The sequence below is a fragment of the Fragaria vesca genome, linkage group LG6 (genome assembly GCF_000184155.1).
Source record: "Fragaria vesca subsp. vesca linkage group LG6, FraVesHawaii_1.0, whole genome shotgun sequence".
Lineage (NCBI taxonomy): Eukaryota > Viridiplantae > Streptophyta > Magnoliopsida > Rosales > Rosaceae > Fragaria > Fragaria vesca.
The window spans coordinates 7,797,421-7,824,721 of record NC_020496.1 but is presented as its reverse complement, the minus strand read 5'-3'; the positions used below and the strand labels follow the sequence as shown (position 1 = coordinate 7,824,721).

The 27,301-nt window shown below is 38.2% G+C and overlaps 2 protein-coding genes across 2 annotated transcripts; both read left to right on the top strand.

Moving 5' to 3' along the window:
* The first annotated feature begins 13,085 nt into the window (after positions 1–13,085).
* Positions 13,086–17,327, top strand: LOC101313324 (auxin transporter-like protein 2-like). Its single transcript, XM_004302600.1, has 9 exons — positions 13,086–13,749; positions 13,997–14,212; positions 14,304–14,489; positions 14,636–14,748; positions 14,828–15,011; positions 15,131–15,228; positions 15,808–16,015; positions 16,116–16,373; positions 16,827–17,327. Exons 2-9 carry the CDS (start codon positions 14,024–14,026, stop codon positions 17,043–17,045), a joined length of 1,455 nt encoding a protein of 484 aa, XP_004302648.1. The 5' UTR covers positions 13,086–13,749; positions 13,997–14,023; the 3' UTR covers positions 17,046–17,327.
* Positions 17,328–19,959: 2,632 nt separating this feature from the next.
* LOC101291735 (UPF0481 protein At3g47200-like) lies at positions 19,960–22,134 on the top strand. Its single transcript, XM_004302611.1, has 2 exons — positions 19,960–20,175; positions 20,640–22,134. Exons 1-2 carry the CDS (start codon positions 20,149–20,151, stop codon positions 21,978–21,980), a joined length of 1,368 nt encoding a protein of 455 aa, XP_004302659.1. The 5' UTR covers positions 19,960–20,148; the 3' UTR covers positions 21,981–22,134.
* Positions 22,135–27,301: the final 5,167 nt, after the last annotated feature.

The window sequence follows — 27,301 nt, the reverse complement described above, 5'->3', positions numbered from 1 at the left end:
CAAAGTGACAATCCGCAATTTAGCGGTGAATGAGATCGCCTGACAAGGTTCCTACATATGCGGATTATAGGTGGAGGTTCATATCCAACCTAAACTTATTCATCTCAAATGACCCATCAGTGTACGCAGTGGCAATGCGATTTGACACCTAGAAATAACATCTAGCCGAGCTCAAGGATTGGAGATCCGTTTCAATCCTGCCGAGCTCAAGGATTGCAATTTTGTGTCAATCCTGGTACACAGTCACGAGCTGTAGTACAACAAAATTCAATGATGGTGGGTCGTAGATGAATAGTAAAGCTGCATGCAAATATTGCATAGCCCCAAGACGCAATAGAAAGAGTGGTGCGCATCAATAATGTTCGAGCGACAAGCTAAAGTTGCTTGGTCGTAGCCTCGGTGAGACCGTATTGCGTGTGAACATGGGGTACAGGACACTTCAACTTACATTGAACTTCTTTAAAGAATGGGTAGTGAGCCCGTAGAAGTATAAGCAGTAGATAATAGTGTAACACGTGACCAGTGTGTTAACACGTCAACCAACACCATAAAGCATAAAAAGGTGTCCGCAAGTTGGTTGTATCTATCTACATAGTTTGATGTAAGAATATAATGTTCACTTTTGTGTTATTTAGCGTAGGAGGGTCTCACTCCTTATTTATCTAAAGAATAGGCTTTCAAAACGAGCAATGAGCATTGCAGGGGGCCAATGCGACATCGAGGAAAGGCCGGTGCACCTCAATTGCTTGAGGAATTGACCGGACGACCTCCAGGAAGTTGGAGTCGTGTTCGGGTGACGTCAATGTCCCCCGGGTCACCACCATGCTTCATGGTGATGCTAGATCTCGAATGTCTTCGTCTTGAGCGGAAGAATGGATGTCCATGAGAATTTCTCAAAATTTGGACCATTATATCTCTTCCAGGTTGACCAATTTGGTCAAACCAAAGCCTATATGAGTCGGTGTCCCAAATATCATGTTTGGCGACAACATGGGATTCGATATTCTAATCGTAGTGACATACAGTTCACTAGATTGACTCATGAATTTCTCCAAGATGCGCTTCAGTTCGCATTCATGAGGAGGTATACACAAAAGAATTCTTGTTCATTCTCACAATGTGTTTTCAAATGAAAACCATTAGCATGAATGTCTTTAAAGCTCAACATGGTTCCTTAGAATGTTGTGGATAGTTCCATTATCTGCGAAGCACTCAATGTCTCTATGAGACATAACTATAAGGAGTAGATAGGCGAGTAAATAGTTCTACTTGAACCATTTAGAAGGATTGAAAGAAGCTACGAAAAGCTGCAATCCCGAGAGTGCATAAAAATTTCCGCGCAGAATGACATTTGCGCACTAAAACAGCCATAACTTCTTCGTTAAAATAGATATGGACGAACCGTGAAAAGTTCTGAAAACTAGACTCATAGAGCTTTCCAATGATATAAAGCTCACTGTCTGGTTCGTCCGGAGCTGTTCACAAAGCTCAAACGAAGTTGACTGTCCAGAAGGGACAGATTGCTGTTTTTCGCAGATTTGGCATGTGCGAAGCTGTGAAGCTTCCAGGTGGCGTGTAGGCTTTTGCCTTAGCCAAAAGCGACGTGTGTATGATCAAAACCAAGTCCTTTCAATCGTTCTAAGGTCGTAAACTCCATGACTAGTTAGCAAAAGCTCCCTGACATGAACATAAACTAACTCAGAGGACCTAGATGATCTGATTATGATGATAATTTTCCAGCTTTGATAAGTCTTCAACGTCTTTTGCAAGACGGCAATTGGTTTAATAGCGTAGGGGGATCCAAAATCCAAAGCTTTTGGTAACTCCAAGTCAGTATGACCAGGCATGTCCGTGGAGGGTCGGTAGTGCGAGGCACACTTAAAACCACTATCTTCTTAATTTCGGACAATTCTAAGACATCACACTGAGCTTGGATGAGCCTAGTTGAACAATTGATGATGAAAAATCCGCTATAGGGTAGAAGACTTAACCGGAAACACGTGGGCGATCCTCCTTGAGGATGCAGTGCCATGAGTCACCTTCAAAGGAAGGGACCAAAATCGGCACAATATGCCATGTTTCTAAGGACGATGTAAGTGTACATCTTGATTGTAAATCATTATGAACCAAAAGAAGAGAATAGTTTCACTTCGAAAAATTCTCAAGACATTCATTATTGCTAATGTGAGTACATCGAGGTCTCAAATAGACAAAGGACGTCGATACAACGCCTTAGTACATATAACTTGGAACGAAAATCAATGTCTAGCCGATGACATCAAAGTCATGGGTAGCTAGAGCAGGATCCGAATCTTTGAAATTCGTGATCATGAGGATGACGTTCTTGTCCTCATATTGATTTTCCATACCTTTTTGTATGCATTCACAATTTAAAGGAGCTTGACAATCTTGAACCAGTGATCCGAAGATCCACAACGGTTGCATTAATGTCATGAGCTGACGTGAGTAGTTTTGACAAAATGGTGTCTAGACCGGGAGTGTCGCTATTAGAACCGGCAACACCTCCCCCTCTTTTCTAGACATCGGCACGACGTTTTCTGCCGTTGTCATGACCCATATTGTTGTCCCCACATTAGGGGATAATCTCAAATAAGTTTATCACATTAGCCTATATACAATTCATGTTTGTATGATCAAAATCAAGTCTCGTTGGTAATTCCACACCAACTTGGAGGACTTAGAGAACTTGATGATGATCGAATCCGCTAAAGATTATGGATCATGATGCCACAAAAGATCATCGACAATATGTAGTAAATTAAGGTAGTAAGCAATCCACTTGACTAATAACTCAACAAGTAGAGTTATATGAATGTTTCGAGAAACGCTCCATGAGTGCATTCCACAGTACTTTGTGGTCATTACTTTTTGCACAGATTGCCATTGAAGGCTTTTGTCGATGTAGCGCGTCAAAGACTTTGAGCGCATGAGATGTGAAATCTCGGCATCTAGGTTTGAATCTCGGCATCTAGGCTTGTTAGCCTGGGGTCAAAACATGTGGTTTAATCCTTTCCAATGAAAGGTTCCACAGATACCAAGCAAAGATCCGCCTTAGGCATCTAGTACGTCAAAAGTCAAAGGAGCAGAATGTTACATTGCTCTTGCATACAAAACCAAGCTGTTATAAGACTCGATAGAGGTCACAAACGATGCTTTTAATGGTTTGTCCTTCGAATTGATCATACATAATCCAGAAAAGCCGCGAATTGATCAAACACAATTCGGAAAAATGCCTCGGATTGATCAAACACAATCCGGTGAAAGGTCGGGGTTGATCAAACACAACCCGGACAAGGAAACAAGAGTGATCCAACACACTCTTGACCCGCGAATAAAATTCCGGGATTTTTGGTACCTGCACACACAAAATCCCAAGCATAGAATGGAGATGGAGAAGGGAGGAAAGGATTTTATCCTCCCCGACTTATTGAACTTGGAAAAGTTTAAGGTTTCAAAAAACATACCTTTCTAGAGGCTGCCGAGAGGAGAAATAACGTTTCGCCTACTTATGCTTCGAATTTGGGGCTGAAAATTTGATAGGAGGAGCAGCTCTGGATGGGGAAGCTGCTATCAAAATTTCAGGTTGATCGGAGCAAGGGAAGGTGGTGAACCGGTGGTCGGTAGCGGCGGCGGTCTGGAATCTTCCGGCGGCCGGTTCGGAGACTTTCCCGCCGGTTCTCAGGGTGAGACCGGCGGCGTTGGATCCGGGGCGGAGAGAGCTTTCTGGGGATATAAAATTCCGGCGGAGGGCAGTCGGAATTTTGGTCGGAAATCGGGAAAAACAAGGCTGCCCGATTTAAGGGTTTGGAAAACAAATGGTGGGCTATTGGCTCTAGGGTTAGAACAAAGTGCATGATAACGTGATAAAGGATAAAGTGTAGAGACAAAGAGGTAGCAAGAGAGTCATCATCTTATTCATTGATAGGAGCCCTTTATATAGGGAATTACACAATACCAATATGGTAAGGATATGAATACATAGATCTAGTCTAACTACATATCCTATTGGCATAAGGCCAAGGCACACATAGAGAATATCCTAGAACATTTAGCAATTTTTAGGCATTCTACTAGAATTCCTATTCATCCTAAAAGTTGACAAATTTTAAATTTCTTTTGTATAAGCANCCTGCGGGAGATGTCCTCTTAGTCGTCTTGAGTGTTTTGTAGTTGGTGCGTACTATAGAAGACGTACCTAAGTAGTAGTAGTAGGTAGTTTTAAAAAATTAATATATATATATATATATATATATATTAATAACTCACACCTCCTACATATGTCAGTAAGATTTGAACCCATGACCTCAAAGCTGTCAGTTAAACACCTTAAACAGGTTGAGACGCTTATTAGTACGTGTTTTATAAATTTATATACATGTAACGTATATGAATCTCTTGTCAAAACTGATCTAACAAAATGTGTCAATCTCTACATTATTATGTTACAAGAAGAGATTCATAAATAATTCCTAAATATACATTTTGTTTTCCATGATGATGAATTTGTAGTATTTGTTTGTCAGAACATGAACATTTGCTATGATTTATAAGGATCACGCAGTCCCTCCTAAAGAAGCTCTCAACAGATCAAATAATTCCACTTGTCCCGTTATATGCTCCCTGTTTGACTCATGAACAATGAAGAACATATGTCATTATTAGAAGAAAAAAAATATCAGTTTCTCGCTTCAAGATAGTCTTTTCGCGGCAGCAGAGGCATTAGGAGATAAATCATGTGCTAGGGTTCTTCCTACCCCCACCATTAACCAAAGAAAAAAGATTCTAAAAAGACCGTTTGGAAGAAAAGAGAAGGCAAAAGCTTTATAAAGAAGATAGATGAAGCCCCGTCTACCATTTTTAATATTTTGCTTTTTATATATTTTCTATACTCACCCTAAAACGAGACTCCGAGACGAATTGTTCTAATAAAACCCCAGTAATACCTTTTTGGATATATGGAAACCCACAAGCTTCACCTTTTTCATTCCACTTAGCCCCAAGGCACTATGTTGAGTGTGCGCTCTCTAATCAATCTCTTCTTTGTTTCTGTGTTCATAATTTGTTCATATATATCATCATGATCCCCAGAGCTTGTTCTTGTAGATAGTTTCATTAATAGCATGAAAACAAAGTGATTATAATTGCATGCATGCCCAAATCGTCATGCTGATATATGCATGAGCCTACGATCGATCGACAAGCAAAAGAGTGTTTTTTTTTGTGTGGAGAATTTTGATGAGGATTGCTTTAGTGGCAGGCATATTACATGCTTGCAATGAGAATTTGGGACCCCATGGCAATCGGATAGAAATAGATTGAAGTCGCCCGATGGGAATTTTGGGGATGGTTGACATTAACTAATTAAGCCAACTGAAAAATAATTATAATAATAATTAATATTAATTAGTAGTTGTTATTATTATTATTATTGTTGTCGTTCGGTTAACAATAGAATTTGGGACTCTGGCTTTGCAAAGGAAGGAGGTTGTTCAGAGGATTTGGTTGTTTCACGATGTGCAGCAGCGGATCTTGTTTCAACGAACTATTTCCTTCTTGATGGAGCACTCACCTTCGAGAAGTACATAGGATTATGTAAATTCTGTGGTTAATTTTTTCCACGATGTTTCTAGCTGCTTTTTGTATGAACCGAAGACGAGGTTGTGTCTGCTCGGCTGGATAATTCGATTATTTGTGTTTGTAGTTAATTAGAGTAACTTTAACATACTTTTTATTTTAGTTTTTAGCTATTTTAGAGAGCGTGTTTAATTTTTTTAGATGTTTTAGGAGCTTCAGCAAACTAACCAAACTTTAGCTATTATGACTTTTAGCTATCGCGAGATGACTCAGATGAGGCTAGCTATAATTTAATACATTCCTTGTAAAATATTTTATGTGATATATAAATATATTTAAATTATTTAATTTCTATTTGAAGAATAATATTAATGTAATACTAGCTAAAATAGAGAGTATTGATGCAACCACATTTCTAAAATAACTAACCAAAATGATAGTTTAGCTAATTTGATTAAAATTTAACTTAAAAATAGCTAACATTATTAAAGATGCTCTTAGGGTTCTCTTAGATCATCTTGCATGATTCGATTACATTAGCACGCAAGGATTAACCAAAAAATTCTTCAAGTCCTTCGTTATAAAAAAGAAAAAGACTTATACGTAATAAATTGTCATAATACTGTACATTCCTAAAACTTATAGTTAGAATTTTATTAATAGTGTTTCAGCAGGTAATGCCGATCGAATAACATGGTCAAGAAGATTCCTTTCCCTTTAATTATAAAAGAAAATGAGTCCATTTCACATGGAAGGAGTATCAAGCTTTTCTTTTTACATTGTTCTCTCAATCATTGTTTCATTTCACATGTTTAAGAAAATTTCATAACAGCCAAGACATATGACTCGTAAGAATCATTTGTTTCTAAACCTAGCCTATGCCGGACCAAATATATTCAAGCTAACATATCTCCCATATTCTTGGCCTAGACCATATATGCTATGCGCCATTAATTGACCAGATATATCATACACCTAGTTCAAATGATGCACATTGGAATATAAGCTTCAAAAGATATATAACCTAGATTAAGATCCCTGAGATTATTTAAGGGTGGGAAAGGGGTGGTGATCCCTGGATTACTTTGTGAAATTTGGGTAGGTAGCCATTTATGGGGTGGATGGGTATTGGTATGAGATTAGGACTAAATATGTATAATGTGATTATGTGATGTGAGGAACGACCAAAAGACGTGACAGTTTGGTACGAAATAATGTATTGTGACCTCAATCCTTATGAGGAGTCTGTTTCTTTAGAGGGGTCCATGAATACTCCATAGCCATGTAACATTAGAGCATATATTTTCCACTCTTATCCGAATTCGCTTTATCTGTGTGGTCATTTATCATCAATTATTAAAGCGACATATTATTCTTCTTAAAACTTTGGATCCTAAACCACATTGGCGAGCTACTTCTTAAACCTATTTAATTCAACCACTTTGCCTAATTAATGAAATGTGGAGGAGTTCTACATTTGAAAAGACTAATAAGTGACGATATCTCCGATAAAGTCTTCGATACATTAACATGTTAATTGGTTAGTTTTAAGCTTTTTACATCGGAGCGAATTATACTCACCACGGTGCACTTGCATCATTAATGACCATTGATGTGTAAGTGTTTAAATCGTCGTATGGGAAGATCGAATGAAGACTAGAGACCATAAATTCCTTCTTTTTAATTTCATTTTTGATTTGATCAAATTAACACCCATAATAAGAGTACATATTCTTCAATCTAGTGTTCTCACCTTCTTAGTTGGAAACACTTTAGACTATTTCTTTTGGGTTTCAATTTTGTAAACGGTATTAGTATATATACATGTAGTGCGACGTAGATGATCGGATCAAAATACTGAATATTAGTTTCTTGGTTTATTTGCACTTTGGTGCATAGAAAATTTTTCGCCTTTTACATAATGATAGATCAAATAATGGTTTAAACTATAAACAGGAGCGAGTTTATTAGGGATTTGCGAATCTCAAATTTATATGACATATATATGAAGTGTTTGTATACGGCTGGATCAATTAGAACTTTGATCGTTCTAACCCGAAAAGTACAAAATGTGTTTATTCTTATGATCGATATAAAGTTTGGTATACTTCACGATCCCAAAATTATTGTTAATAGGTACAAGCTCTCGGGCAATTAGCCATAGGAATATCTTATCCGATTAATTAATTATATCAAAATTACTATAAATAGTTATTGTATTGATATGATAGTTTTATGATTATACAATGTTATACGTACAATATCGATTTAGAGGATTGGAGATGTTAATTTAGAAAATGAAATTACATTCTAATTTTGGATTTATAATTATTTCATTTCTTAAATAGACTACACTACTTTTAGGTGCACTTGAATTAAGCTTTGGGGTGAAGGGGCAGAGGGGGATTCCTACATGACCTTCCAAAAAAGATTAAGGGCAAAAAGACAAGTGGAGGCATTGAGTGCCTCTTTAATCGACCAACCTAGCTAAAAGCATATTTTCCATCTTCGGCTAATTGTTTTGACCCCCACCAAGTATACCCTAAATCCCTCTACTTTTCCTAATGTTTTCAAGATTCCATTTGAAAGAAAAAGGCATTCTCATACAAATTAAGCATTACTAGTCCAAAGCTAGCTCCACTAGCTAGTTTGATCATTGCATTATCAACTCGCTTAACGCCATAAGAAAGGAAATTACATTGTTAATTCGAATGAAAGTATGAGCTGTAACAATATGAAACGGGCTCTACAGAAAAAAAGAACTATGAGAAGAAATACGGAAAGCTACAAGTACCAGTGATAATCGTATCATTACTAAATCGAGTGTGCAACTCGTGGCACTGCAAGTGTGCGAAATTGACTTCCAAGTCTTTAAAATTCCAAACGATATGGGTTAGGATAAGTAATTAGATGAAAAGGCAAATGAAAACACTTGAATAATATGTAGATAAACGACTCGTCATTATACTAATACATAATTCTAGGTCAATTTGAACACTACATGGATCAATTGCTAGCTAGGGTAAGGAGTACTAGGAATAGTAAGTAGTTCGAATTGATAGTAATCCGGTCCATGTTCTCTATTCGACTAATCAAATTACAAAAATGCTTCAATGTATCCCGGTTTGTTAGTCTGCTGATCAATTCTAAGTAGGAGACCAAATCAACATGTTTACGACATATCGATTATCTTAAACTGGTTCATAATCGACCTATCACATTACGGCAAACCCTAATTGTAATAGCAATAACCATTGGAGTGTTAAGGACATGATTGATGGAGCTAGCTAGCCTTTTTTTAGAAAAAAATAAATACTTCATTAATCAATGAATTAAACTCAAATCTCAAAAACTAGCTAACGTTTCATCTTCAACAACTCATAAACCTTTGTCTCTTGAATGAAACTAAGCTGGAAGCCAATGCTGGTATATACTACAAATAAAATCATCTTTGAGAGCACCAAAATCCACTGTGCATGGACTTCGTCTTTTTTTTTTTGGAAATGCACTGTGCATGGACTTCTTGTTTCGCAGTGAACAGAAACCCTAGAAAAACTGGGTTTTAAACTAAACAAAGTTGTAGATGCTGATCGGGAAGCGGGACCCGGGATTTGCGGGTCCCATGTGAGGGGGAACGAGATGGAAACTCGATGATTTTTGGGGCAAAGGGGATTTCCATTTATCTTAGTGTTCACTAATCATTACTTCACCCACTAAACTAATCCCGATTAGATAAAATAATCAAAAGGGTATTAACGGAATGTGAAGAAGATTTAAGTGGTGCTTCACTTGGGCCTCTTCAGCGGGCCAAGAGTCCGAACCGGTGACCCGCACCCACCCGACAGATCCCGTTTAAACGGACCAACGTGGGGGTTCTGTACGGAGTATGACTAGCAACTTTTGTTTCCCATTTTACATGGATTTTGAGTTTTAACTAAAGAGGGGTGGTGCATTTGGGGCTCCACCGCGCGCCTTCAACTCTTGCCTATTTTGGTGCGGCCGCCACCGAGTGTTTTCCACAAAATCCTTTCCTTTTGCTTTTTGACTTGCAAACTCAATGTAATTAAGAATGCTATGCCAAGCCGAAATCAAGTGTTTTAAGTATGATCATTCAAGCATGAAGCATGAAGAGACTTGTATTTAACTTTACTATCGACTTGGGGAGGGTTTAATAGACATGTTGGAATAAGTTTAGGTATGATTTGAGCTAGATAAGATTGAGTTATTTTATTTTAGAAAAATAAAAATAAAATTGAAGATTTATTTAAGAACTTTAATTCTTAAGTGTTGTTAATACCCGAAAAATCACGCGATTCATAATCATAATTATGTAATTACAACAATTACTAGCAAAAACAAGCAATTACTATAAAATTATATAGTTTTATAGAGTTTCATGCCCATCTTTCGGCTTTAACGTGCCAAGCAAGCATACCTAAGACGTGGGCCCCAGCCACATCCACGCAATCTTGGAGCTTGCAGAGATGGGTATGGTGTGGAAGGTTACGGAAATGCAAAATACTCATTTGTCGATTTAACGTCATTGGTGATTTCGGTCTTGGGCCCGAAATCCATGCCCAACGACTTAGAGGACAAATGAAATGGTGAGCACGCATGAGAATATTGGGTTAGTCCTTCTTTCCTTTAAACCTAAGGCCCAACTATGCTTAAACCAAAGTCAATTCCCGTTTCCCAAGTCTCTTGACTTCTTTTTCCCCATAGCAACTAATTACCCAGATTTCTCCCTCCCTGCAGCAACCATATACCTAGTCCAAATCATGATCTCCCAAAGCTATCACCTTATCTTGCTAAGAAGAACCCTTGAAACCAACCAAGGAGTGCCATCTTCCCCCTAAACCACAAGCTCAGTCTTCATAATCTCTCTTGTCCACATCGTTCCGGGTTTGGTGCTACTGTTGTTGTTGTCACTGCAGCAATCCTCTACTTCCCATAACGACAACATCAAAGCAAGCTTTCTTTTCCATGATTTGGGGCACAAATCATGGATTATTAGAAGATGGATTGTTTGACCCAGATAATTAGAAGTTGTGAATCACCCCCAACACCTCAAAGCTAATCCTATAAAACGAGGAGTTTAGGACCAGAATAGAGGGCAAGCATTATCAAGCAAAAACCCAGAAACAACTTCCATACCCTCAAGCCTTCAAGCCTCCAAACCTCCAAGCACCAAATCCAATCCTTAATCACCATTCCAAACAGCCACCCTCGATCTCTACTTTTCCCAGAAAACCCCCCAAATTCTCTCACCGTAGTGCGTTTCTAGCTCCCACACCATGTTTCAAGCTGTCAAGCTCCTTTTGATTTCTACTTGATCTGAATCACATACAAAGTCTTCACAATAATCAGATTATTGGGTTGATTTTGGCCTAGTCGCAATCTAATTCAAAAAAGACCCTCACAAGTGTAGACTACGTTTGACATTACGAATCATAATACAAAAAACAATCAATTTGCAATATTATTCATGGTAAGGGGCATATATATCTTACTACGATCGTATTTACTAGTGTACATGTTTTTTTTGACTTAGATCAAGATTAAAATGAATGTTCTACCATGAATGTCTCTCTAACGTTAGTTGGAACAATGGCATCAAACACAAAACATAAATATTAGTGCAAAACAACCCATGACAACTAAATGTAAGAATGAATATCGATGGTCTTCACTTATATATTGGAGATGAGAGATCCCACATCAGAAAAGTGACAAATAAAATATAACTTATAATTGAGTGGATCATACCCAATTATACCGAGGTTTTTTATGATCAAGTTAAGACAATATCGGTATGAGAGTGATTTATAGGCTACGCTTTTAACATTATATACCGGAGATCAATACAAATTAATGATATGGCGATTTGTATTGGCTTGATGACACACAAATACTATGCCTACTACACTCTACCCTCAATTGGTACACGCATTACATATCCTACAAAAATGTGTTGTTTAAAAAGTTTTTTTCTTTCTTTTAATTTTGCATCAAATTTTCGTAACATAATATTTCAAACGGTGTGATGACAAACTCCAAATCAAAAATCTTTTCACACAGAGCTAGCTAGCTGATTTCTCAAACAAGGAATAAAGCTTCCTCAAACAGAGTCAAAATTCCATACAGGAGTATTGTCAATATCATTACAAATATCCACACCACCAATTTCATCATGAAATAACATAAAGTTGGATCATCTTAAGAACTAAATGGTGATGATGCGTGTTACAGTGGGCCGGTCGAAGCCGTCCGATGGAAAAAGGGGCAGGTGTTCTGTTCTATCATGAGCCGGCGGGAAGTGGGGTTTGGGGTTCATGAGCGCGTGTTTTCTTTAAACGCGTGCCGTAAGCCGACCGGGCCATCATGGCTCGAGCCAAGCCAACTTGGCCATTAAGATTTTTAAGCGGCTGCGTCGAGCAGACTTCGTAAAAAAGAAGCACTCATAAATGGAACTTCGGTTTTACACCGGTTGGCCGGAATGGGCGGCTCGGGTAAACTGATAGAAATAGAAAAGAAAGAAATGTGGTGGTTCCCTGGCCCTCACTCGTAAACTCTTCAATGAAGATTGAGAACTGGTTTTCAGGGTACTTTTCTGGGTTGAAGAGCCTCGAATGAGTTAAATCTGGAAAATTAAGGCTAGGGAACCCAGAGTTTGAATTGATGATGGGATTAATGGGGAAATAGGATTCGTGGAAATATTGGATTTGATATTTGGGTCCATCTGCATATAATGTATATGTACTATAGATATGAAAAACGGAAAAAGTTAATATTAGGTGTTGTTATCTACGTTTTCACGGCTATATTTTTATTTGCGAAAATGAAAATGAGATTATAATGTATTTGGTGTATTATTTGAAACGCATAATTTTTATAAAGAAAACTAAAAGCGACAATTTTAACGTTTTCATCGGAAATGAAATTAAATAAATATTTTGATTATTTTCTTACATTACATGACATGCTCACGGGAAAGACCAAAAAATTGATTTCAGTTTCATGAACTAAACAAGACGAAATAGTTAGAAACCAAAAACAAGTAAGAAATAAACAAACGAGTTATGATTCGTTGTCTTCTACAATCTCACATAATGACATCTCCAAGGATGTGAAACTTTCGTTCTTAGAATTTTATGTAATGTCATATGAAATTTTATAAATTTATATAAAATAATGATAATTTAATAATAATTAATCGACGATTATTCTCATACTACAAAATGTCAATTCTAGTCTTACATTTTTCATGTGAGAAACAAAATTGACTGAACTAGTAAGGTCTCGGTTATTTCCCATTTCGACAATTTTACGGTACAACATACATTACGTATTTTTATATAATAATTAGGAACTAATTATTTTGAGCTGAATTTTTTTTCATTTGAACAAAAAATATTGATTAGAAAAAGTTGTCTTAGCCGTTGAAACGGTTCTCCGGGGCTATATAAAGGGAAGCTGCATTGTTTAATTGAGTCCTTAGTCCTTCCTCAGTAATCACAAACAACGTCCCACTCGCCTTGATCTCCAAACTCTCTGTCACCCAAGAATCGAATCCTTTTTTGGGAATACAGAGGGAACTGGGGACGACGAAGGGCTTCGTCTCTTTCACCCTTTTTCTTCATTCATTCCCATCTCAATAAGAAAAGAGAAAGCACAAGCTACCTAGCTCTCTATCTAGCTAGCAATTTGTTGCTTTGTTTTGTTTAATTTATATATATACTAGCATTTACTACTAGAAGAAGATCGAAAAGGGTCTTTCCTTCTACCTCTGCCACCACCCACCTTTGAAGAAGCACCACTCAGAAAGATTTCCCTTCCCTCCTTTTCCTGCTTTTCTGGGCCTCTCGCCGCCTTCTGGTTCGGCTCTGAACATATTGGTGGCGCATTTAACGTTCTGCCAGAGCCTCTTTTTGCAGAAGTGCGTTGGAAATTATTAAAGTTTCAACTCTGTATTTAAGATCACTCTCACTGCCAATTCTTGGAACGGAGAATTCTTGAACGCAGCAACAACTCTTTCCGATCCCTCGTGCCTTTTATTTTCTTTCATCAATCTGAAAACAAGTAAAAAGCTGATACATCAAAGTCAAGCTTTGGTTTAAGCTCGGGGTAGTAAGAGAAAGTGACATTTCAAGCAAGGTATGGTAGTTTATAACGGAGGGGTTGGGTTTGGTTTGTACTCTTTAGCCAGCTAGTTCCTGAAAACCATGTTAGTCTTTGTTTTTAGTCTTTGTGGGTTTCTATGGAAGTTTCAATCTTTTTAAAGTTCTGGAAGGAATTTTCTCTGAGTTTTTTGGATCTGGGGTCTTATTGGCTTTCGTTTTCTGGGGTTTGATTTTATAAACACAAGCTTTTGTCTCATTTACTGTCTTTTTATGTATTTCAGATCTACCAGGATTTAGACGTTACCACAATGTTGCCTCAGAAGCAAGCAGAGGAGGCAATAGTCTCCAACTCTAGCGATGGAGCAGATCATGAAGCAAAGGAATTGGGAGCAGAAGAGAATAAAGAAGATGAAAACTCCTCATTCTTTAACGTCAAGAACTTTCTCTGGCATGGTGGCTCTGTTTGGGACGCCTGGTTCAGCTGTGCTTCCAACCAAGTACTACTTTCTAAAAGAACCAATTAACCTTCCATTAATATTTTGGTTTTTTCTTGATTTTGGTCTGATTCCTTTTTGTGGGATTTTGCAGGTGGCGCAAGTACTATTGACACTTCCATACTCATTCTCTCAGTTGGGACTCTTATCAGGCATCTTGCTTCAGCTGTTTTATGGAATCGTCGGAAGCTGGACGGCTTACTTAATCAGTGTGCTCTATGTTGAGTACCGGAGCAGGAAGGAGAGGGAGAATGTTAACTTCAAGAACCATGTGATCCAGGTCAGTGATACTATGCTTCGTACCAGGACCACCACCACCATTGATATTGGCTAATAATCTTTAAAGCAAAATATATATCTGAAGTTACAGTGCTCCAAAGTCCCTTTTAAATCTCCACTAAAAGCAAATACTGTATTTGGTTGCAGTGGTTTGAAGTGCTTGATGGGTTACTTGGTCCTTATTGGAAAGCACTGGGGCTTGCCTTCAACTGTACTTTCCTTCTATTTGGATCTGTCATTCAGCTCATTGCTTGCGCAAGGTAAATCCGTTTTCCTACTATCTAGTAAATTTCATCTCTGTTTTTCTGTGATTTTAACTGTTGGTGTTTGGTTCATCAGCAACATATATTACATCAATGACAATTTGGACAAGAGGACTTGGACATATATCTTTGGAGCTTGCTGTGCCACTACAGTGTTCATACCTTCTTTCCATAACTATCGGATTTGGTCTTTCCTTGGACTTGGAATGACCACTTACACAGCCTGGTACTTGACCATAGCAGCTGCTGTTCATGGACAGGTAAAAATCCACTAATCCCCTGTTATGACATATGCAAATAGGATGCTTCTTTTTTCACTTTAGAGGTAAAGAGTAAAACTTTTATGAAGTGATAAAATGGACATGATTGAACTTTGCAGGTTGAAGGTGTGACACACTCTGCTCCCCAAAAGATGGTGCTGTATTTCACCGGCGCCACCAATATACTATACACCTTTGGTGGCCATGCCGTTACAGTGTAAGCCTTTCTCCTTTTCCCTCTCCACTATTATAATTTCACTAGCTTCTACAAGGCTTCTCCTGGCAGCTTTTGCCGGCCTCTTGGTTTTCGGGACCCAGACAAAATAATCCTATCCACTTTTGTTTGGTCTCGGAAAACAACAGCTATCCTCCCCAGAACCCCAATTAGAATTTCAGTAAAATGGTCCTAGTTCTTTTTTTACCAAAAGAATGCATGTTCTGTGTTTCAGGCTTTTTAAGTTTTAACCACTATCTAGTCTAGTCTCATTCAATTTGTCTTCGACGGTGGCATATTATAGTTCCCGTATGATAGAGACTTTCATTGTCTTTGTTTTCAAGCTAGCTAGGGACTTAATTATTCAGCTCACATATCAGCTCCAGATCTAATCTAAAGATATGGCATATAGGGTGTTCCTGGTCAATTTCTTGATATTAAAATGTCTCCCCATGTTCTTGTTGACCTTGAATCAGATACAATTGGGACTAAATTATTCATGTGAAAGGATTCTGCGTTTTTTTTTTGATGAAAAAATGATTCTGAGTTTCTGATCAGTGAAGTATGCAAATATTTTTGCAGGGAAATCATGCATGCCATGTGGAAGCCTCAAAAATTCAAGTACATCTACTTGTATGCCACACTCTACGTTTTCACACTGACAATTCCTTCGGCTTCCATGGTTTACTGGGCCTTCGGCGACGAGTTACTTAACCATTCCAACGCCTTCTCTCTCCTCCCCAAGAATGCCTGGCGTGACGCAGCTGTCATCCTCATGCTCATTCACCAGGTCCTCATTCGCCTAATTCATTTTTTACCCGTGACCGGACATTGTATTTTACTATATACAGTAAAACTGATGCTGTAATTTTTTGGTGAAACTGTTGCAGTTTATCACTTTTGGGTTTGCTTGCACACCACTGTACTTTGTGTGGGAGAAGGTGATTGGTATGCATGACACAAGAAGCATTTGCTGGAGGGCACTGGCCAGGCTTCCAGTTGTGATCCCAATTTGGTTCTTGGCTATAATCTTTCCGTTCTTCGGACCCATCAACTCTGCAGTTGGGGCTCTCCTGGTTAGCTTCACGGTCTACATCATCCCATCTATGGCTCATATGCTCACATACAGAACAGCCTCTGCCAGACAGGTAAATATATTCATCTCTTATCTAACTCTTACTACATGCTCCTGCACAATAATGCACAGTACTGTTTGTGGAGTGGCAAGGTGTAATTATCTTGATTTGGTGGGGGTGTCTGGGTCATTGTGGTGAGTGGAACCAGGGTTTGATGGGGATTCCCACAGACAGAGAGAGAATGGGAGCAGCAAATGTACAAAGAACATTTATAGCTTTGATTTGGAAATGTTACGAGAAGAATTGAGATAGGTGGTCAGTCCCTTTCGTTTAGTTATACACTACAGATGGGGAGTGTCATACATGAGCTGTTTTGATTTGGACCCTCTCTTGAGTTAGGCATATTGCATATAACGCAAGACTTTTGTAGCAATTTGAAGTATTGAAACTCAAGAGCCGAAAGTCGTTTTACGTTGAATCAAACCGCAATAATGCTAAGTAAGTTTTCTTTTTACTCTTTCGCAGAATGCTGCAGAGAAGCCACCATTCTTTCTAAGGAGCTGGACAGCCATGTTTGTGATCAACTCCCTCATAGTTGTGTGGGTTTTGGTAATCGGGTTCGGGTTCGGTGGATGGGCCAGCATGACCAACTTCGTGAGGCAAGTGGACACATTTGGGCTGTTTGCAAAGTGCTATCAATGCAAGCCTCCAACGCCAGTAGTAGCACCAGCCCCACATCGCTAAGAGTTCCATCACCTTCCAAAGCTTGAAGATGATTCTTAGCTATCAAATCCTCTAGCAGATCTGGTTCCTCTTCATATTTTGTACCATACATGGGGAAATAGTAATATTTGGCCCCCTACATGTGATGTGTGTTGGATTTTTCTCCTTTTTATTTTCTATTTTTTTTTAGTTTATGAATAGTGTGTTGAGTTGTGGTTAATGATTCCTTTTCCTATCAAAGCATAGGTTAATTAATTAAATGAAATATATATATGTTTTTAGGTATGACATTTTTTTCGCTCCAGCTTTTGTGGTGTGGATATTATTAAGATTTTGTGTTGGGCTTGGAATGGCACCCCTCAGTGTCATTATCACTAGGCATGTTTCCAAAGTGGCTTATAAAATGAGAAGGGTATGGGTGTTGCAACGTGGCTTGATCTCATGGCGTGTATGTGGACTTAGTTGTAATGGCTCCCTTTGACCTTTATATTCCTTCCATCGGAGGGTTTTTACGGTGGAGAAAATGGATCTGGACCCGCTCCACTTCCACATGGTTGCATGTGGTTCCCCTTACGTAGTTAACTACTCTGTTATCCCACAGGGTTTTCATCTCACTTGTTTACCGTGAGTCAGTCGTGACCTGTTAGTTAGCTAACATACTCAAACGTTAAATTTCACTGAGTGACGTAATATAAGGGTGAGAAATAGTAATAAATTTAATTTAATTTTAAAGACTGATTTTAGCCATACTATGTCAAACATTTAATTCTCGAGTCTTTCATACTCTCATTGGTCTTATCTTATTAGGATGGAAAATGACATTGACGTGCATTATTGTGATTCATCTATGCGCGCATGAGTAAAAGCATCGAATGTAAAGACATTCCTACATGGGATGAGTATGTAGCCAACTAGCCACTCCGGTATTCATGATGGATACATAGCAAAATGAATTGACAAAAATAAATATTGTGAGTTATCGACATCTAAGACCTAAGCCCCAATAGCACCTACAACAAGTCAACAAATAATAAGAATTTTGATTGACATCAACGCATAATTCACCACTCATACTCATATTAGTAAGTAGCATACCAAAAGTCCAAGAAATAATAGTGTCCGTCAACGTGCAAGGGCCTAGCCTCTTAAGGTTAGACGCCCCCGATGATTGTAAGAATTGCGGGTGGTTATGCTTTTGTCATTGTTGTTCCAAATGATCGAATGTATTGGATATCCAAGTAAAAAGAAAGACTTGAACGATAAATTCGTACTTTGATAATTAGTAAATTTGTTTTAGTAATTCTCCATATCTAAACACTTTTTATGTATACACCGGTATGATGCAATTATTCTTTTTCCAAATAGGCCAAAAGGCCCAAAACCCAGACATAATATCACGAGTCTGTATATGTCCCCAAAAACCCTAAACCCTAGGAAGAGTCGAAGAGATAAGAGTCGAATAATGAGCGATCGATCAGTTCTTCTCTTCCATCCCCTAGTGGGTGGGGGTGGTTCAGAACTGGTCCGATTGTCTGAAGATACAAACAAATAAGAAAGAATGGTGCAAGAGGGTTTGTTTTTCTGTCCATTTTAAATTGGAAATATTATCAGAGTAGATAATAGTCCTACTCAATCGTTTGAGATTGCTCGTCGGAGGACAAGAGATCCCGTGGCATGAGTGAATCAAGAAAGCAGAAGCTGATCATCAGGTAAGTTCATGAGCTTAGCTCTTCTTTTCCTTTTTGAATTTTTACGTCATTAACGTTTTCATGAATATGCCCTTTAAGATTTTGTCATTTTGCCTTTTGTCTCGTATGAAAATCAGAAATGTTTAGTCTTTAAATTATATTCAATCGATTTCTGCTCTTTGCTGTGGTTGTTATTTTGCTGCAAAAAAACGCATGTAATACCCTAGCCCTGTAAAGGGAAGACAATAATATCAAATATTTTGAAAGGAGTGGAATTTAGCCGAAACCCACACAGCCACATGCACTCTCACAGTCTCACATGGACTAGACGACGTACGCATATTTTGTTTGAATTGAAACTTGTTTCCTAGTTTAATCAGGACATGAGAAAGACCTCTCGGAGATGAATTTCGACGTGGAAACATGGTCGGAGCCTCGGAGGGCTTGGGGGTGAGCTTTAGAGTTCCAGGTAGAATTGGAAAAGTTAGTGTTATCATTTTGTCCTTAGAAGTTGTTCTAGTGTTGGCATAGTAGTTCGCCCAGCTATTTCGATACACTACGTGGTGGCTCAAGTGTTGTTAGAGGAGCTCCGCCAATGCATTGGACCATTATCATCTAGTCATCTAGACAACCTTGGAGGCCTGGAGTTCAAAGAGCATTACGTACAATACTAATACTACGTCCTCTTCCATGATCAATGCGTGAAGGTTCTATCCAGCTGCTAAGTACCCTATGATTATGCGATTGCAAAATTCTGCTATCCACCTGGGAGTAAATGAGAATGAGTTTTACTGGTTTTAGGTCCGGGTTAGCAAACGGCGTGTGTATCTCAGGCGCTGTGATAGCAGACACTCGATACATGGTTATTTCATGCTGCAACTTATCCTCCAGGTATTATGAACACTGCTAACTCTGAAAGATCCGTCTGATCAAATAATCAATATTCGATGTTCAATAATGCCATAAGTTGATGCTATATTATTCCTAGCTTGTTAGCACTAATACATGTACAGTAGTCCCGTTTCTTATTTTGGAAATTTTTGCAAACAAGAGTAATCTAAAAGGTTCTGTTGTTGTAGGAAGATGTGCCTACCATTCAACGACCTAAGTCAATAACGTGACCTTAGTTTGACAGATATATGAAAGCAAAGCATTCACAAAATAGTTTGTTACAGATATGACCATTCTTTTCCTCTTCATCATCTGGTGTTGGTTCAGAATTGGTCAAATGTATCTATTTAATTCGGTTTAGGTACAGACCAAAAGTGGAGCCAGAACACAACTAATTTGGAGTCACTTGTGCTAGAGTGTTCCTATTCTCATTATCTCGATCATATATTATCTTCATAGTTCGGCTATATATCAAAGCCGATATGCAGTGATCTGGGGAAAAAGCTTCAATTGGTGGTCGCACGACAAAGGGAAAACCTGCCAAGATGACTGAGTTGCAACAGGAAATTCAGGTAAGAAACCTTTTCTGAGTTCTAGAAGATCTTTTGATATCTAAGATTCAGTCGGTTATAGAAGCATAATATCTGATATGGTGAAACGCAAAAGTCCTGCTTCTTGACAGTTGATTACTGTAACGAGTAAGCTAGCTAATAGTTATCATATTTATTAGTCTATTGAGCGATTTATTTAAAGATCAAGTTAGTTATACATAGTATATGTTTCATTCTGTAATGAGTTTTATACGTTACCTGGTCAGACATAAACTTCCTGCTTCTTGACAGTTGATTATAGTAAAGAGTAACCTAGCTACTAGTTAACATACTTGATCTAATGTGCATTTTATATGAAAATTGGGTCTAAGTCAGTTATATATCGATTCTCTGTTCCAAAAAGTCGGTTTGATGGCAAGAAATAACACAAGAATATGTGTATTCTTTCATATTTACATTCTGTCATATGAAACAAATTCAATCAGCAAGTAGAAGCAGTTGACAAGAAGAAAGAGTGGCATCGGGAGATTACTGAGAAGCTTCATCGCAAGGTGGAAAGGGGCTCTGGATTTCTGAGCATTCACACAGTTCCAACGAAACTTCGACGAGTGAAGGATGATGCCTACAACTGTCGCATTGTTTCAATCGGTCCCTTGCATCTAGGGAACCATGATCTTGCAGCCATGAGAGAGCGGAAATGGGCTTACATGCATGACTTATTTCAGCGAATCGAAGATCGTGAGCGGTATCTGGAATGTTGGAAAGAGTGCACGAGTGCTATTTATGATTTAGACTCGGATATCCGTAGATGCTACGCTGAAAGGATGACCCACAAAGAGAAGGGGCACAGGGAGCTAGCAGAAGTTGTGTTACTTGATGGATGCTTCATACTGGAACTTTTCCTCAAGTCTGTGGAACACTTGAATATGACTCTAGATTATCAATCTGATGCAATATTCAATAGTGCTTGGATGATCGCCGCTCTACAACATGATCTAGCATTACTTGAAAACCAGATCCCCTTTTTTAGTCTCGAACGTTTATATGAGACCATTCAGCCTCATCTAAAGAATAGTCGACCAAACTCTGTCGCTAATCTTGCTCTTAATTTCTTCCAACCTATGAACTACAAGGCCTTTTTTGAAGATTGGGGCACGGAGTACAACCATTTGCTTGATGTCTTGCACAAGTTTTACATCCCAAGTAACTGTGATGTCTCGATAGAAATTACAATGATCACCGAAATGAAGCATCACTCTAGACCTGAACCAGTATACGGCAGTACTAAAAAATGGGGATTCAATTTTTGTGCTTCAGAACTTTTGGAGGCTGGAATCGAGTTTCGAAAGCCGCAGAGGACGGACCATTTGTTGAACATAACTTTCAGCAGGGGAGTAATTAAAATCCCCCCGATTTTCATTGACGATTCACTTTTGAGGAACTTGATAGCCTTCGAGCAATGCAGTCTCGGCAGCCTGCATCACATGACATCATACGCTATTCTCTTGAAGAGTCTCATTCGTACCCCGCGGGATATTAAACTACTTAAGCAAAGAGGAATCATAAGTTCCAATTGGATTAGAGACGAAGAGTACTTGTCTCAACTTAAAAGTGTTCTGGATGAAGTTGTTGTGAAGGAGTTCTACTTTGGTGATTTGTGTGACAAAGTGAATGCTTACCATGGCAAGTTCTGGTTTCGCAGAGGTATAAAGTACATCTATCGCACCTATTTCTCCACAGCATGGAGTATGATTTCATTTGTTGCAGCCATTATACTTTTCATTCTCACAGCTACACAAACATTCTTTACAGTCCGCCCTCGCTAATACTTGTCTCCGTTTTCAGTCAGTTATATATGTGCTTGAAGTTTCCTCCTGTACAAATAAAACCTGTATCATCCTTCTGCTTTCACAATTTATGTGTAATTGTATCAAAGCCAAAGTGGATCTTCTGGAAATGTTACATGTGAGTTCTCATTTCATTCATAATTGGTTGCACTTTTCTCCTTGAATTTTTCTACAATACACATGGAAAAACTTATTTAATTTAACAATCGGGTTAAGTTTGACAGTCCATGCAGTTGTTCTTGAGGTAGAATATTACATAATACATATATATAACCAACATGGATGAAAATATGCATGCCCTGAAGGATGTCTATGGTTTACTAATACATATGTATTATGTATACACATTGCACTAGTGCGCACGCGTAAATGTATGAGCACGTTTGCTAACTTGGAATGGAACTGATCATGAATCGGTATTAACAAGAATCAGTATGAGAATATTTCAATCAATTCTATTGTTTACTTACCATAAAGAATCAAAAGCAGAATGAAACTAATTACGATTGATGTTGTTTACTTACCATATGGAATCAGAATTAAAACTAAGTTGATTACTAAAATACCCTATAAGAAAGGAAGCTAGAATATTTGCAATTTTATTTTTTGTCTTTTCGAAGATGTAAATATTCTGAGATGATATATTTCGGATGGTAACAATACAGTATATTGTACTAACCTCGGAGTCTGCCGTCTTTTTTGTTGTCATTGTTGTTATCTGATGGTAACAATACAATATATATTTCTAAAGTTGGGTAATTTAGAAATATTATAATTATGTGAGGAAATTTTGGGGAGAAAAAGTTGATTCCATAAGCTTGATTTGGATACTCCATCTCCCCCCTTGGGTATCATATTAGGAGGTTTATAAGGAATCGATTCCTGATAAGCAAGTGAGACCCACACCCATTCTAATATTTTGACATGTTAGTAATTGCCGGAATTCACCCATTCCAGAATCAATTCCGTCACTCTCAATTCCATTTCTGGTTAGTAAACATACCCTATGTATATATAGATCTGAGAAAGAAACATCGGTCAATTAACTGATTTAACTCTACAAATTTATTAATCAATAGAGATTAGACTACAACTCGTATACGTATGAATTAAGGAGCCGGTGGCTATCAGGTAGAGAATAAGAAGCCAAGTTAAGGTGTTTCCAATAGTAATAAGTTCCAATAGGTGTTTGTAGTAAACAAGCTAAAACCCCTTTCTCATGTTGGACCAACAAGTTAGAAAATTTCTAGAGAGAGAAAGAGTCTTCTTTTTCTCTAGAAATTTTCTCCACCACAACCAATATTTTGAGAGTCTTCCGAAGCCCACCCCTTCCACCACCACCACCACGCCCACCTCCATCCCGTCCACCCACTCCATCTCCTCCATCTCTTGCACACAACTTCCCTTTTGTAGACACATTTTCTCTTAATTTCCTCTCTCTTCTTCAACTACATCACCCCTCTACCACTTCTATCCCTTCATAATCAATGCTGCTCTTATCGGTCTTTCACTGTTGAGAGTACATCTCACTCTTACCACCTTTAATACACCTCCACTTCTTTCATTCTCTGCACTTACAACCCAATTATGCTCTCTTATCACCAAAGTTCTTGTCCTATTTTCTAGATCTACTACCGAACTCATCAGCAATGTTTTTCTCCTTATGGATGGAATTGGTCTAAATGATTTGTTTCGTTCTACCCATAAACGAACTTGAGCCCATTGACGGATTTGTCGTCCTACAAAAGCGAGTGGCTCAATTGCTTTCGCAAACACACTTAGCTAGGTTACTTCGTGTTTCTTGGGAGTTCTTGAGCCCATTTGTTTGCTCCAACCGGTGTAGAAGGCGAGAAGGTGCTATGGCGATTGCTCCTCTTCAAGCTAAGACATGGATGCGGCATCGACGATAATTTTCTGAAGGTGCGGACGTGCTTATCTTGGTGGCTGCTAGATAGCTTTTTAGGGTTTTCTAATTCTGATTATGGGCTCCCAACTCTTGTTTTAGCTTACGTTCTTCTAACTTTTGTTTGGGCTTACGTTCTTCTAACTTTTGTTTGGGCTTATGTGCTCCCAACTTTTGTTTGGGCTAGTTTTTTAGAGGCTTTATTTATTTTTACTGGGCATGTGTGCCTTAATTGCTGGGCCCATGTGCCTTTGTTTTCTGTTTCTACCTCTTGTATTGTTGTGGGTCAATTGAATCATCTAATACAACTTTACATTTAAACAAAAAAAAAAATAAATAAATAAAGGTGTTTGTAGTATATTTTAACAATTTAACTTCATAGTTAGGCTATATGTGCTTTTGTTTTCTATTTGTACTCTTGTATTGTTGTGGATTCATTGATTCATCTAATACAACTTTACATTTCGACCAAAAATAAATAAATAAAGGTGTTTGTAGTATATTTTAACAATTTAATTTCATAGTTAGGCTATAAGAATTTTATCACCAGGGTATAATTAGCTCACATTGGTGATCGGAAAGAAGGGAAGTTTGCTGAGATGAGTGAATCCGACGAAGCTTTTAAGATGATTGATCATCAAATGCTTTTCTGTAATTTATTTATTTATATTTTTTTTGAGAATCCTTCTCTGTAATCTTTACTTGTTATTGAAAATGCAAATGGCTACGGGTTGAATTTTGCTGACTGTGACAAACTCAGAGATTATTCTTCTTAATTTGCAATAAAATGGATCGTTAATTTAGATAAAATCCTTCTATGATGTTTGTTAGTTACTACTTCGGTTACAGATATTAGCTGTTGATGAGGTATTGAGGTAGAAAGAACCTGAAATAAAGTTGTATGATAAATATAGAAGTGTCAAAGTAGGTTTCATATTTAGTACCTGTCATTTCATTCCATTACAGTGTTCATATATATATATATATATATATATATATATATATACACACACACACAGTGCGTTTCAGGTCCGGACGTCCGGACGGGTTTTCCGTCCAGATTTCCGCTGTTTCTCCACCATTCCAGCGCCGGGGACGCCGTTTCTTCTCCCCGGCGTGATCCTAGACCTCCCCCGACAGTGTAGGAATGAAGAAGAAGGCCAGAGAGATCGCGATCGGAAGTCTGTGCAGCAACCTCACTCAGAACTTCACGACTGATCATGGTGGACCTCCGATCGCGATCTCTCCGGCCTTCTTCTTCATTCCAACACCGTCGGGGGAGGTCTGGGATCACGCTGGGGAGAAGAAACGGTGTCGCCGGCGCTGGAATGGTGGAGAAGCGGCGGAAATCCGGACGGAAAAGCCGTCCGGACCTGATAATCCCTGTATATATATATATATATATATATCTTCTGCAAAACTTAAGTACTGGCTCAATTTTTATGAATTATGATCAACGAATACAATTAGGTTCCAAGTATTCTTATTGATTTACTTATGTTGGCCGGCCTGAAGTATGTTTTGTTTATTGTATACAGCAAGAGTATAAGGAGTGGAATATATCATACAGGGACTAAGGCTGTTTTGCGCAGGAAGTCAATACATTGGCCCCGATTGCAAAAAAGCAGGCTCGGGCAAACACAGGATCAAACTCAAAGGAGGTTATCCTATACAATGTTCCGGATGAACTTCGTAACGTCAAGGAATATGCCTACTGTCATCGTGTTGTCTCCATTGGAACTATGTTTTATAAACGCAAACAGCTTGAACATTATGATATGATAGAGAATAAATGGCGTTACATGCTACACTTTTCTTCAGCGAACCAAAGATCCTGAAAAGCCTGACAGACTCAAGATCACAGAATACGTCGATGTTGTTCATGTTCTAGCAACAAAATTGAAGATTCGTAGAGGCTGTAGTGGAGAAAGTGCTCAAGATCAGGTCATCAGTAATATTACAGAGTTCATGTCACCTGATGGTTGCTTCATACTGGAACTTTTCCTCAGGTTTGACCAATACTACTTGAATAATAAGAAGCTAGAAGATCAATCTGATAATGGAATCTTCAAATATGCTTGGATGATCCCAGCACTTCGGCGTGATCTTGCTTTACTTGAAAATCAGATCCCATTCTTTGTTCTAGAAGAATTGTATGACTTCATCAAGCCCCATATCAAGGGTAACGCACCAAACTCAGGTCACTAGCCTTGCTCTAAACTTCTTTGCACCTATGCATAAGCTAACAGCAGCAAACGAAAAGAAGTTCGAGGGCAATGAGCACAAGCACTTGCTTGACCTCCTGCACAAATTCTACCTTCCAAGCTCAGACTCCTCAATCATTATTACTATGGATTCGAGTACTTCCGATAATGAGTGTCTTCTTATTAATAGAGCTGTACATCTGGCAAACAATAAAAACCGGGGATTCAACCTATGCGTTTCAGAACTTATAGAGGCTGGAATCGAGTTTCGGAAACAAAGAAGGGGGGGAGGGGGGACATATGTTGAACATAAGCTTCAGTAATGAAAAATTCAGAATTTCACCATTGTCGATTGATGAGAAAACAATCTCACTGTTGAGGAACCTGATTGCTTACGAGCAATGCAGGATTGTTAGCAATCACATCACCTCATATGCCATTCTCCTTAAAGTCTAAATGTCTTATCTGCTTGGCAAAGGATATAGAGCTACTTCGGCAAAGAGGGATTATAAACTCCAATTGGATTGAAGACCAAGAATTTTTGACTCATTGCACAAGCTTTCTGGATGAAGTTGCAGTGAAGGACTTCTGCTTTGGTGATTTGTGAGGCCAAGTGAATGCATACACTGATAAGTTCTGGTTCCGCAGAACGATGATGACCCTAAATAGAACTTATTTTTCTACTGCATGGAGTATGACATCGTTCATTTCTGCCTTTTGCCTTTTCGTTCTCACTGTGATACAGACATACTATTCATTCGTCCAGCTCGCTAGCTAATACTTGTTTTTGTGGGCTTTGGAAGACTTCTCTTTCACCATTTTTCTGATACTTGATTACAAGGCCTAAACTGAAATGCAAATTACCAAATGCGCATAATAGGCTAAAAAGTCAAATTTAAAAAGCCAAATTTAACCTATGTTTATTCCCATCATAAGCCAAATTACATTTTTCAAGATAAAATATTTGGCTTGAGCTATTTGATAAGCCAAATTTGGCTTATGAAGTTTGTAAGCTAAAATTAAATGTTATTTTATTTATATTCAATTTTACATTTCTCTTTTTAATTTACATTGTCATCAAAATAAAAAATTCGTTCGCAAAGATCTCGACGGGATCTTTCATATGAGCCTCATATCAAATATATTTATATAATATATTTTATGATTAATTTTTTATTTAAACAAATATATGA